This window comes from Tetrahymena thermophila (genome assembly GCF_000189635.1).
Source record: "Tetrahymena thermophila SB210 genomic scaffold scf_8254776, whole genome shotgun sequence".
Lineage (NCBI taxonomy): Eukaryota > Ciliophora > Oligohymenophorea > Hymenostomatida > Tetrahymenidae > Tetrahymena > Tetrahymena thermophila.
The window spans coordinates 550,808-563,980 of NW_002476534.1; the positions used below are offsets into that span (position 1 = coordinate 550,808).

The window sequence follows — 13,173 nt, forward strand, 5'->3', positions numbered from 1 at the left end:
AACTTTTTTAAAAATAACCTTTGCTTTTTTAAATTATTTTTTTTTTAATTCATAAATAAATTAATAACACTTTAAAATTCTAGTAATTAAAATAAAATATATAGGAATAGTTATATATTATTATTTGTATTTATTTACTAATGACAAAAAATAAATAAATTAAAAAAAAATTTATTTTTTTATTTTAACTAAAAACTATCAATTTATTTTATTTATTTTTATTTTAATTTTTGTAAATGAAAATAAAAAATTTTAAATATTTCTGGAAATTATTTTCTTTTTCAAATTATTTTAAATAAAATTATCTTTTAGTCTTTTATTTTCTTAGATTAGTAATTTGAGAACAAGTTGATAGAAAGCTCTAAGAAGAACAAAATAATTTAGAATATTATAAAAGCTAAATAATTCAATTTATATTGAAAATATTTCAAATCTAATAATAGATTTTTTTTAAATCATCTTTTTTAGCATTGAAAGTAAATCTAAAAATCTACATACAAGCTTTGTATACCATTTCTAATAAAAAACCTTATTTCAAAAAGATTAAATGAAAAAATGTGGTTTTCATTATATAGATTAAATTGGACTTAATTGAACAAATAATGAGTTTTATTTTTATTAAATTAATAATGATTTTTTATTAAAGTATCTTTGGCTAAAATTAGAAAACTTATAGATTAATTTATATTGAGAGTAGTTTTAAATTAAAAAAATTAGAGATTTTTCTAAAAATATTTATATTATAAAAAAGTATTTATTTAGTACTAACAAAAAATATTAAAATTTTCAATTTTCTTTTTACATGACTAGCACAAAATAATAAAAAAACAAAAATTGATAAAAATAAACTTTAGTTCTACCAATAAATTATTAATTTTTTCTCAATACTATTTATAGATTTAAATTATTTTAGCTATAACTTTTTTGTTAATTATTTTATTTTAATACATAAATTTATTATGAATAATTAAACTACTTAAATTAATATTTAATTTAACTTATGAAAGTTTAATTTATTAAAATTTATGGAGTCTAAACGAGATAAAAAGAAAAAATAAAGTTAAATTTTTTAAAGTTTGTCTATCAATAAATTAAATAGGCATTGTGATATAAGCAAATTATTCTTTTAATATTTTAGGATCAAAACTCATTAAATATGCTTTGAATTTTTTTTCTTTTCTTCTTTTTGAAAAGTGTCTTAAAATAAATTAAGAAATTTTAGTTCTATGCAACAGGTGATTTTTATAAAATCAAAATATATTTGATGCTAATATTATAAATTTATTGCAGTTTATACTGTACTTTTTTTATATTTTAAATGCTAATATCAATTTAAAATTTGAGCAGTCATGAATTTTAATTTATTCATACTTGTAAGTGTAACAAGAATTTATTTCTTTAACTTCGCCTGGTTTATCTGTAATGGTTGATTTAATATGTGGAATAATTTATTTAATATAAAAAAAATAAATATTTATGATTTTTTCATTGAATTATTACTTATGTTTTAAGTAAACTTGAAAATTTTAATATTTATCTATCAAAGATAATTATTGTTTGAAATGTGATTAAGCTAATCATAAAATTAATTGTAATTAAGATATATACAAAAAGTAAATAGTAATTATATTTACATATATATTTATTAAATTAACTTTAACAAAATAACAATTAAATAAATAGATTCTACTCTATATACTAAGTAAACTACTACAAGCAAAAATGCTTAAGCAAGTACTAACATTAATCTAAATGAATAAATAACTTAATAAAATTTTTTATATTAGAATGATGAGTAAATCGAAGACCTGGATAACTTATATATTGAAAGTAGATCATTTAATATTTCTTTAAAAATCCTCATTAAAAATATTCAGAAAAAGATGGAGAAGTATAAAAGGTTTCCAACACTATCTAAAATTAGTTTTTGAGTAAAAAAAATAAGAAGAAAAGACTATTAAATCATAATGAGATGAGCTAGGAAGAATAAAAAAATAACGATGATAAAGATTAAGGTAATGATTTAGTTTTTTGATCAAATTTATTTGTGCTAAGCATTTATTAAATTATTAATTTTTAAGACTACATAAATAGATATTTAGATGATCATCTTTATGATTAAGACATTGGAATTTAATATGGAGCTTAATAAAATTACAAATAATCTTTAGATACATCTTTATAACATAAAGAGAGTATTGCCGGAAACGATTTAAATAAAACAAATGATTAAATCCTACTTTAATCAATGTACCCTACAACTTCAAGAAGAAATACGAAATAGCTTAACACATAAAGGATGAATACTCCAAGTTCAGAAGCTGATATATTTTAATAGAAAAGAATTGATTTAGATGACTTTAATTTGACAAGAGACCTTAATGAATCAAGGGATTAAGATACAAGCATTTTAAACAAGCAGAACAGTTCGAGACTAGAGTACCTAATAGATAGAGGTTATTCAAGCGGAAAAGACTAAAGTAATTATTATCTTTCTAAATTAATCAAAAAGTAAACAAAATTTACACAGATATTTAAGAGTTTATATTTTATTTGTGTGGTTTTAATTAAACTTTGTTAAATAATCTTTTATAACTGCAGGTTTAATGGAAAAAAAAGATGAATTTTAAATCAATTTAAGGAAGTTAAATGAGCTTTTAGCTATTGATGAAGAAGAAATAAGTAAAATTTATTTATTGAATCATTCCATTTTTATAATATTTAAATTTTTAAAAGTTCAATAAAATGAAGGAGATTAAAATAAACAAAATCATGAAGAGTAATAAAAATAATTAGAATAATTTGGGGATAACATATTCAAATTAAGCAAAATCTTAGAAAATTAAAATGATATAATTGAGCAAATAAGTAAATCTTAAAATGTTTTAAGTGTAAATTTTTAATATATTATAATTATATTTAAAAATATTATTAAAGCATCAAGTAGACGATAGTCTTAGGAGAAAATACCTAGTTAAATTGAATTAGAAAACTAATAAAAAGTTAATGAGAGTATAGAGAAAGTTTCTACTTTTAATGATGTTTTGAAAAGAAGTAATATTTTTTTAAAAAAAGATGTTTCTTAAAAAAATATTAAAAGGAAAATAAAAGAGGCTAATAGGAGCAAATGAAGTTGTCTAATATGAAAAATAAAAGAAATTTCCATAATAAATATCTAAAATAGAAGAAATTTTAAATGAAGAAGGAAATACATTGTAAATTAAAGATCACAGTAAATATTAAAAAAATAAATTTATATTAAATTTTATAAATAATTTTAACAAACAGTATAAAAAATGAAAGAAAAGCAAGAATTCCCATCAAAAATTTCTAATATTGAAGAAATTTTGTAAAACCAAAAAACATTTTAGATGACACCTTATGAAGATCAAAGAGAAAAGTTGGATCAAAATAAAAACTAAGATAAAGGGTTTTATAGCGTTTTACATAGATTGGACTCAGTCTTAGAAAAAAATAATAACTATTATCACAATGAATGTAAATATTTATTTTTCTAGGAAAATTTAGAATTTTAAATGTAAAAGCAAAAAATTATTTGATAAAATGAATTATTAATTTTTAAAAAAGGCAAATAAAAATTAATGCTAAAATTAAATTAATAAATTTTAAATTTAGTTTTTCAATAAAAAAATTGTGTTTAAGAAATCATAAAATTTATTTAGAGAAAAAATAAATTAATTTTAAAGAGAAAGACATTAATTTTACTTTTAAAAGAATTTTTTTAAAGAAGTATGAAATTTGAGCTTTTTTTTCATAATTAATTAGAACCAGCTACTCAGGATTAAATTTTGAATACTTCCTTAGCATTAGATGCTAATTAGTCAAGGGTAAAAAGTCAATTTATAAGGGTTTTGGAAAAAGATGCTTCTTAATTTCAAATAAGTAAAATTGATCTGGATAGAACTGTAAATAATACGAGTATGATTTAAATTGATGAAAAATACAATTTAAATAAATAAACTTCTTAGAACACTGACAATTATTATGAAAAATTAGCCAAATTGTAAAGTACAGAACAGCCTGAACTTGAGAAAAATATTAATTCTAAAAAATCTTTTTATCATGTATTTTTCATGGATTCTGAATAAAATACAAAACTTTTTAGAGATGGATTTAGCTTTAAGTCCTTTATGCCTTTGACTTCCATTTAGTTTCGTCCTCCAGTTAAAAATTAAACTTTTTTTATTGGAAAAAGAAAGAAAAAAAATGAAAAAAAGAATAATATGAGCCCACAGCCCTCAATTTTGCATTTTATTCTTTATCTGCTTTTAAAAATTGTATATAAATACATAAACATTATATTACTATTTGGATATATTATTATGATTTTACTTAATGATTCACACAGTTAAATAGGGACTTAGATCTTAACAATTTTTTTCTATTTCTTTGTATAATTATTGCTAGAATATTTTGTCAAGCAAAGAATCTAATTTTAATTTAAAATTGATGGATAAGAATGCATTAAGTACTGCTATAAATCGAATTAATTTATCAATGTTTAAAGAGGAAATCTCTACTAAGGAGACATTGTTAAAATTTATAAAAATAGTAGATTTCCAGCTGATACTTTATTACTTTGCACTAACTCATCTAAAAGCACTTTGATTGTTTAGGATTTTGAAAAAGTAAAACAAATAATATTAATTGATTCAATTTTTTAATTTATTAAAAATTGTTTTATAAAAAAGATTAAGACTAAAATAGTTCCTTTAGAATTAAAAAACAATTTTCCAAGCTGCGAAGCTATTAATTTATCTGTTTTGAATGGATAGATTAAAGACATGCCTAGTACTTTTTACACTGGTTCTTCAAAGGGATGGAAGGCATTAGTAAAGATAGAGAGTTTAAATAGTTTTTATGTTTCTGAAGAACATATCGCTTCAAGAAATTCTATTTTGAAAAGTGAAGATTTTGTGTATGGAATAGTTGTTCTAACAGGAATTTATTCTACAAACAATGGAATTACATATGAAAAAGAAGTGTTTAACTCTCCTTTTTATAGATATTATGATGTTATTATTTAAATTATTAAATTCTGTTTATTGTTAGTTGTCATTCTATTCAGACTTGGCCTATTTGAAGTAGCATTAGGAACTGCATATACAACTTACTTTTTTGAGAAATACATGCTAAATATTTTAGTAATTAAATTCAATTTTCTTTAAAAAAAAGCATTATTTAATTAACTTATTTCATTATTGTGTGAATTTAGTTTTTTTATCACTTTTAACATAAAAAAATATAATTAAATTAATTAATTAACTAATTAATTAAACATATTTATTCATTTATTTAGGGTATTTTGCTTGCTTTCTTTCCTTTAACCTTATTTATTGCACTCTCTTTAGTGGATCTTATTCAAAAAAAGCTAATACAAAAATGCGAAATCGTAAAAATCAACAACAATCCTGATGAAATATCATCAGATTAATCATCTTCTGAAGATAAATAGTAAAAAAAACCTTAATATATGGTTTAAGTAATTAAAGAAGATTCAAATTATAAGAAAAAAGAAGGAATATAAATTTTAGATGCATAAAAAATATAACATCTAGGTGACATTCAAGTAACTGTTTCAGAAATAGATTAAATTTTGATTAAATCCATAAAATGTTCTGCTATTTCTTTTGAAAATATAATAATTGAAGCACAAAACATAAGAGTAATTTATCTATTTATTTATTGAATAATTTTAACTTTATCTAATCAATACTCATTGTATTAATAAAGAAAATTATTGAAAGCAATGATTAAGAAAATGAAAAGCTAAAACAGAAATTAGTTGAGATATTATAAGTTGGAATATTGTCATGCAATTAGATATAGAGGAATAAATTAGATGAGGCATTTATTAAAGCATTTGAAGGTAATCAATTAAGTTTTGAAGATATTACTGATGATATGAGTAATGTAAAGAGTACTGTCATTGCAAAAGAATCAAATTTTAAATCTTATAAACTTTTATATTAGCATGAGCTTTCTGATATGTAAGTTAATATTTTTGAATCTTAAAATGGGTCTTATAGAATATTTGTGAGAGGATTAGCCAGAAGTATGGTTCATAAGTTAAAATGCTAAGATGATTTAGTTTATATTTAAAATTTAATTGAGTCTCCATAATTTAGCTCACTATAATGTTATATCTTAGCATCAAAGTCCATAGATTAGCATGAGCTAGTATAGATAGCTTCAGCTTTTTCTACTAATTTTCATGAAGTAAATGAAATATTATCTAAATTTACATAAAATTTGACATTCAAATGCATGACATCTTTTGAGTATGAGTTTGAAGAAAGTCTTAAACACTTGTAAAAATCAGGGATTCGAAGTTGGTACTTGACATCTTAAACTAAGATTAATAGTTCGTTTTTTGAATCAGAAATCCCTACATATTCATTTTTCTGTTAAAATAAAGATGAGTTAATTCAAAATATAGATAAAACCTTTGATGATTTGGTAATTTATTTACATAATTTAAATTCTCTTAAAAAAAAAACAAACAAAACCAAATTAATTTTAATTTAATAATGTATTTCCTCGAAATAATTGTATAAATCTCCTTCAAGAAATAAAAATTTTTTAGTGATATTTTTTATTAAAATTAAAAAAATTAATGATCAAAAATATATATATATATAATACAGTTTACGATAGCCACTTTTATTTAAATTTTATTATTTTTAACTCTTAAAAGCGATTAAAGAAACTAGAAGATCCTATTCTCAAATAAATAATCAAGTACAGTCTTCCATTTAATATAGAATCTGATAACTTAACTTTTAATGTTCTTATTAGTTAAGATGATCCAACAAATAAATTTTAGCAAGAATAAACTTAAAAGGCATTAATAAAATACTATACTATGATGCTTTATGCAAAGAGAACTATTGTTTGGAATTTATCCTAATTTGATAAAAATTAGTTTTTGTTAATGGTAAAAAATGTATTAAATGTTTAAGTGAATTTCATGGGTATTGGATTAAACGATTAAGATATTTCAATATTGGGGCCAAGTTAAGTTAGTGTTTACTTAAATGATAAGCAATTTGAACAAACTTTTTACCCAGATATTATAAATTATTCGGATTTTATAATTGAAGATATAAAAGATTTAGAACTGCTGGTTTTAAGCTATGGGAGATAACATTTCAATAAAACAGCAATAATTGCTAAATAAATAATTGAAAGAAACTTTACCTACGTATTTATAGAAATTCTATATAGATTCTATGCTGGATTTGCTACATAAAGTTTTTTTTGCTATAAATATTATTTACTTCTTGAGATCTTTTTTAGCTTTGGTAATTCGATATATCTCATGTTTAACTTTGATTTATCAATTTCCGACTAATATAGATATCCTATTTGCTACTTGCAGAGTTAATTTGATGAAAATACCTCATTTAAATCAATATTGAAATCTTTTTTGAGATCTTTTTACTAAGCTCTTGCTATCATCTTCATAATCACTGAAGTAAATTTAAATATTTATTAAACTCTGCTTTTCTAAGCATTTCCCATAAATATAACTAGATTATGAAGGAACCAATAGATTCATCAGGAAAAATTTATAGCCATTAATTGATATCTTTAACAGCCTTTATCACTTTTTATAACTATTAAAAGATCAAGACAGTAATTCGTTCTGCACAATTATCCTTATCTATGTATAATAATTAATGATTTCTTATTATTTTATTTATCCTCTTTTGTGATATTAAAAATGTTTCTTAATATTAATGAGTTTATTTTAATCATTTTGTTTAAAATAATTTTTAAGAAATAATATTTTTAAAAATAGAATCTTGCTTGTAGTTGATTACTTCATATATATTGGATTTATTTATGCTTTCTGCTCATAATATATATCAGATATGTTAGGAACTAATTCTGTTGGTGAGATGTCAAATTTTGGAAAAAGCTTTTTAGCAATTTCTCTTTCTATATGTGTTGCAATAATTTGCTCTATTCCAGATATTGCATAAGCTGCATACGAAACTATTTGCTCAACTTCTCCTATTTCAAAATTAGCTAAAGATAAAATATAAAAATAAATGGCATAAAAAAATCTAAAAAAGAAAACAAAAATTTCAATAGATCCAACAAATATTTAAAAATAAAGATACTAAAATATAGAAAGAAATAAAAAAATTGTATTTGTAAACAACAAAAAAAATACTAAAAACCCTAAAGAAGAAGGCCTTTAAATTATAAAGAAATGAAATATTTTCAAGTATTAATTAACAAAAATACATACTAATTACAATTCCCAGTTTTAGTCTTAAATATGAAATATTTAATATTAAAATAACTTTAATAAAAAATTCATCAACTATTAAATTATAAAAAAATTAAAATTACAATTTAATTTTTATTTGCTATTTCTATAAAATTTAAGATATGTAAATTAAAAAAATTGTAACAAATAAAAAATAAATAAGTAAACATCAAAAACAAGGTGAAAAAAAGTAAACCCACAAAAAATTAATTAAAACAAGAAGAAAAAACCAAAAGCAAATCAAATGTCTTAAAATGGATAATATCTAAAATATATAAATATAGTTTTAATGTATAATACATGGTCATAAATATTGATAAATTAAAATGTGTAAAATAAATATATATAAAATGAAAATAATTATTAAATTGTTGTTTGTTTAATGAATAAATCAATAGATTACATTCAAAACTTGTTAAATTACGTTTATTGCCTTTAATATAGTATAAATTTTTTATTAAATAGTTAAATATCTAAATAAATAATTAAATAAATGTGAAATATAAAATTTAATTGATTGTCTAGCTTTGAATTAGTTCGTATTTAAAAAAAATTAATATGAGTAATTAAATGTGTGAATGAATGAATGAATGTACTTGTTTTTTAATAAGATTTCTTGCATTGCCTAATAAATTTTGGATGTTAGTCTCTTTATAAAAATTTATGCATAGAAAACAAATTGCTTTTTTTTGTTTAATTTTATTAAGTTTATATTTAGAGTTTTATTAGTAGAAATAATTAATTTATAATCAAAAATGATAACTACTAAAGAAGATGAGGATGGCTCTATTTGCTATTAAGACTTTACAAAAAAAATATTTAGAGTATCAGATAGCGGATAATGCAAATAGTTAGATGGCGAGCAGGAAAATTATCAATTTTTTTAAGCAGACTTTTCTTAATAGCAAAATTCTTAAACTCAATAAAATGATAATGATAGTATTCTTTCAAAAAATATTGTTTCAAGGAGAGGGAAGAACGAACATTCATTTTAATCTAGGGATTTATAAATTTGTTTTGATGAGACTTTGAATAATGAAATTTAGATTCCTTTTAGTTAAAAAACATTTGAAACTCCATAGAATAGAGATTAAAAAATGAAACCTTTAAGTAGCAAAACTCAGAATACTATTCATATTAATAATCAATAAACATAATTTGTAACTTTATGTAAAGATGATATCAGCCAATTTAACTATTTTGATCATTAATTTCCAACAAACCATTACGATAAGTAAAATTTGAATTTAGAAGATAGCCGAATTGATAAATATACTATTCCAGTCATTTGGAGGAAGAAATTCTTTAAGCTGTTGTATTTAACCAATCATCTTAGATTTTCAGTCAAAAAAGTTCTACTTTTTTTTAGACCATATAATCTTACAGAGAATTAGCTCCAAGCAATAAATGACAAATCTGCACAAACATTTAAAGAGGTTAAAAGCTAGTAATAGCATAATATGAAGAAATATTAACCAATAAAGAGGTCAAAACTTCAAAAGAAGCTTAGAAATTATTATATATAATCAAAAAAGAAAATAAAATGCATAATCGTGCCAATTGAAAACGTTGTAGAAAGAGTTTATAATTTTATTTTACAGCTCGATAGGGTGATTCCTCTAATTAATCCTTTCAGCTTTTTTATGATGATTTGGGATTTTATTGTTATTTTACTTTCTATTTTCAATCTGGTGTTTATCCCTTATTACATTTGTTTCATTGGTCAAGTAGAAGCATAGGATATGACTAGTTTTTTATAGAGAATCAGCTATATCATCTATATATTAGATATTTTTGTCAGTATGAATACAAGCAATTATGTTAAAGGTAATTTGCATTTTTTAATTTACATTTCATGCAAATCATATTAATAAATAAAATTTAGGCGAACTTGTTCAGGTGAGGAAATAAGTAATTAAGGGATATTTTAGAAAATATTTATTTTAAGATATCATTTGTTTGCTTTGTCTTTTCTTTGATAATCCCTTTAACTCCCCTTTGCTAAAAATGCTTTTTTTATTTAAAATGATAAAAGTAGGAGATTTGATAGAGAAAAATAGAGAGTTTTTTCAAATAGATGATAAATATTCTTCGCTTACCAATTTAATCTTATTGATGACAAAAATTATTTATCTTTGTCATCTTTTTGCTTGCTTTTTTTATAAGATAGGTAGATTTTCTTAAAACCAAGGAGAGTAATCTTGGCTGGACCAACTGAGCGATTCGAGCAACCAGACACTCTATATTAATGCTATTTATTATGCTTCGGTTACTATTACAACAGTTGGATATGGAGACATAACTCCAAAATCATATATTGAAAAAACATTTATTGTAATTATGGCGTTTATTTGCTGTGCTAATTTTGGTTATGCAATGAATTAAATTGGACTCATCATTTAAGAGTATAATGAAATAAAAGTTTAATACAGATAAAATATAGCTACCATAAACAAATACATGAAAGAAAGAGATGTAAACAAATTGTTGTAAAGTAAAGTCAGAAAATACTTTGAATATATCTATTCAGAGTCAGAGAATTTTAACAGTCATAGTGACTAAGCCCTCTCCAAGCTTTCATCAAACTTGTAGCTACAAATAAAAAAAGAAATTAATTTAAGATCTCTTAAAAACATACCATTTCTATATACAATATTTTCCAACGAGTGTCTTGAGAAAGTTGCACTAAAAATAAACGAAAGGTCATATGGCATAGGAGAAACAATTGTTGACTAGAATGAAATTCAAAAGCCTACTTTGTACTACATAACAAAAGGAGAAGTTACCATCTATCTGAAAGATTAGTTCTAAGTCTATAACAAATAATTTAAATAGCTCAAACCAAGCAACATTTTTGGAGAATATTAATTTTTTTCTTCCTCCTTAGAAAGTCATTTTACCTACATCTCTTCTGGGTATTTTTTTATTTATTTTACAATTAATCAAAAAGTTTGTAGAAAAGAAAATCCTTTAGATTTATTTAAAATAATTTTTTATTTTATAAAAAAATTTAAAGTTGTTTGTTTTCAAAAAATATAAAATTCAAAGATGTTTGTTTTATGATTTTTTATTTTAATCATAGTATAACAACTGTTTAAACTTTGCTTATGGAGGATTTAATTTAGGTTTTAGAAGAATTTCCAAATGAGAAAGAAAAATTTTGCTATGTAAAGGATAGAGTATAGCTTTATGGGAAGGTCTAAGATATCAAAGTTTACTGCTACTCTTGTAAAAGTAGTAGCCATTTAGTTGATAATTGTCCATACCTCATGTATAAACCTAATTTAAATAAGGTCATTTACTAATTCTGTAAGTAGTCGAAAGATTTTTAAAAAGCTTTTAAAAGAAAAGCAACAAAAACTTTTTAAACTTTAAGTTAGCTAAATGATTTATAAAAATAAGCTGAAAGTTTAATAGAAAATTTGTTAGACGATGAAGACTCTTAAGTTAATTTAAGCTTTTTATAATCTTAAAACGAAATACTTGTAGCTTAAAAAAGCAGGAATAATTCTGAGTAACTTGAATCTACTAATAATTTAGAATAAAAGCAAAAGTCTAGTGGTAACATATAAGAGATAAACTAAAACACGCTTATTAAAGTAAATAATGATTGTGTCCTTTAATAATAAGATACCTCGTAACGCTGTTTAGATTCTGAAAAAGAAATTAACTTCAATTTGGAATAATAAAGAGAAAGATTATCTGAATTAGGGGGATTTAAAAGAAAACCATCAATATAAAAAAATGATGAATATAACTCTTAGCATTCTTTGCTCAATCAAGGTTATCATAGAAAAAGTAGTATAAATATAAATGGTAATAACAATTTATATGGTGAATTCAAAGATAAATAGCAAGAACTAATTATTAAAAATAGAAGGCAGTCTAAAATAAGAAGTGAAGATATTTAAGCATCGTTTTTGCTTTAATAAAATTAGTAGCAAAACAAAAATCATGTATAAGAAAAAAGAAGAGAATCTATATAAAACGTAATGCAAGTTGCTTAGTTTTAGAATAATATTATTAACAATGAACTATAATAATAAATGTAAAGCTTGTTTAATCAATTTCTTAGTGAATTTAAATAAATCTAGACTATCTAAAATAAAGAAGTCTAGAGACTATCAATAAGTAATGAATAGTAGTTTTTAAAATCAATACAAGTTGATAACGATTTTAATTAATATGTCTTAAAGCATACATCAATCAATTAATACAAGCAACAATACATAGAAAACTTGCTTGATAAAAAAGCTACGAATAATGCTACTAATAACGACTCACCATTTCATGAGACTTATGAAATGGATACCCTTAAGATATTTAAATATTATTTTTTACACAATAACGTAGATAAAGTACTACGTGAATATTATATAAAATATAGCAAAAACTTTTATCTTCAAAAAGAATAATTCAAAAAGAAAAGGATTTTAAATAAAAAAGTAACTAAACAAATTTAATAAAAGAAATGAATAATGAAAGATTTTAATTTTGTATCTTACTTATCTTCTATAAATTTTCTATAAATTAACTAACTAATTAAAATCTGTATTAAAAAATAACTAACTAACAAATTATAATTTTTTTTACTATTTAAAACAATTCTATTTTCCTAATATACATTAAAGCTATGAGAAAGTAATTTTTTAATCATATTACCCTCTATCTTTATATATTTAGACTTTTATTTATTAATATTTCAAGTAAAAAAATTAAATTTGATAACTTAATTCACCTATTAATTTTTCAATTATTCAGGTCCAATTCATCAAATTTTAAAAAATGTATGCATTAAAGCCCATTTTATTGTGCATAGGTCAAAAATAGGGAGGGAAATGAACCTTCAAATATATATGAGGAACTACAGT

General features: G+C 21.6%; 2 protein-coding genes across 2 annotated transcripts; both read left to right on the forward strand. All coding sequences in view use genetic code 6, as the record gives it.

Annotated features, from left to right (window-relative positions):
- Positions 1–1,722: 1,722 nt before the first annotated feature.
- On the forward strand, positions 1,723–8,246 carry TTHERM_00158340 (phospholipid-transporting ATPase, putative; the record flags this gene model as incomplete). The annotated part of the gene is made up of 16 exons (XM_001009762.2): positions 1,723–1,734; positions 1,788–1,830; positions 1,878–2,015; positions 2,082–2,480; positions 2,602–2,682; positions 2,737–2,868; positions 2,938–3,054; positions 3,101–3,232; positions 3,289–3,498; positions 3,787–4,649; positions 4,713–5,165; positions 5,321–5,686; positions 5,755–6,480; positions 6,719–7,498; positions 7,558–7,691; positions 7,826–8,246. The coding sequence occupies 16 exons, from the start codon at positions 1,723–1,725 to the stop codon at positions 8,244–8,246; spliced, it is 5,007 nt and encodes a 1,668-aa protein (XP_001009762.2).
- An 811-nt stretch (positions 8,247–9,057) lies between these two features.
- Positions 9,058–12,777, forward strand: TTHERM_00158330 (cyclic nucleotide-binding domain protein; the record flags this gene model as incomplete). Its single annotated transcript, XM_001009761.2, has 4 exons — positions 9,058–9,536; positions 10,188–10,213; positions 10,587–11,217; positions 11,385–12,777. The coding sequence occupies 4 exons, from the start codon at positions 9,058–9,060 to the stop codon at positions 12,775–12,777; spliced, it is 2,529 nt and encodes an 842-aa protein (XP_001009761.2).
- Positions 12,778–13,173: the final 396 nt, after the last annotated feature.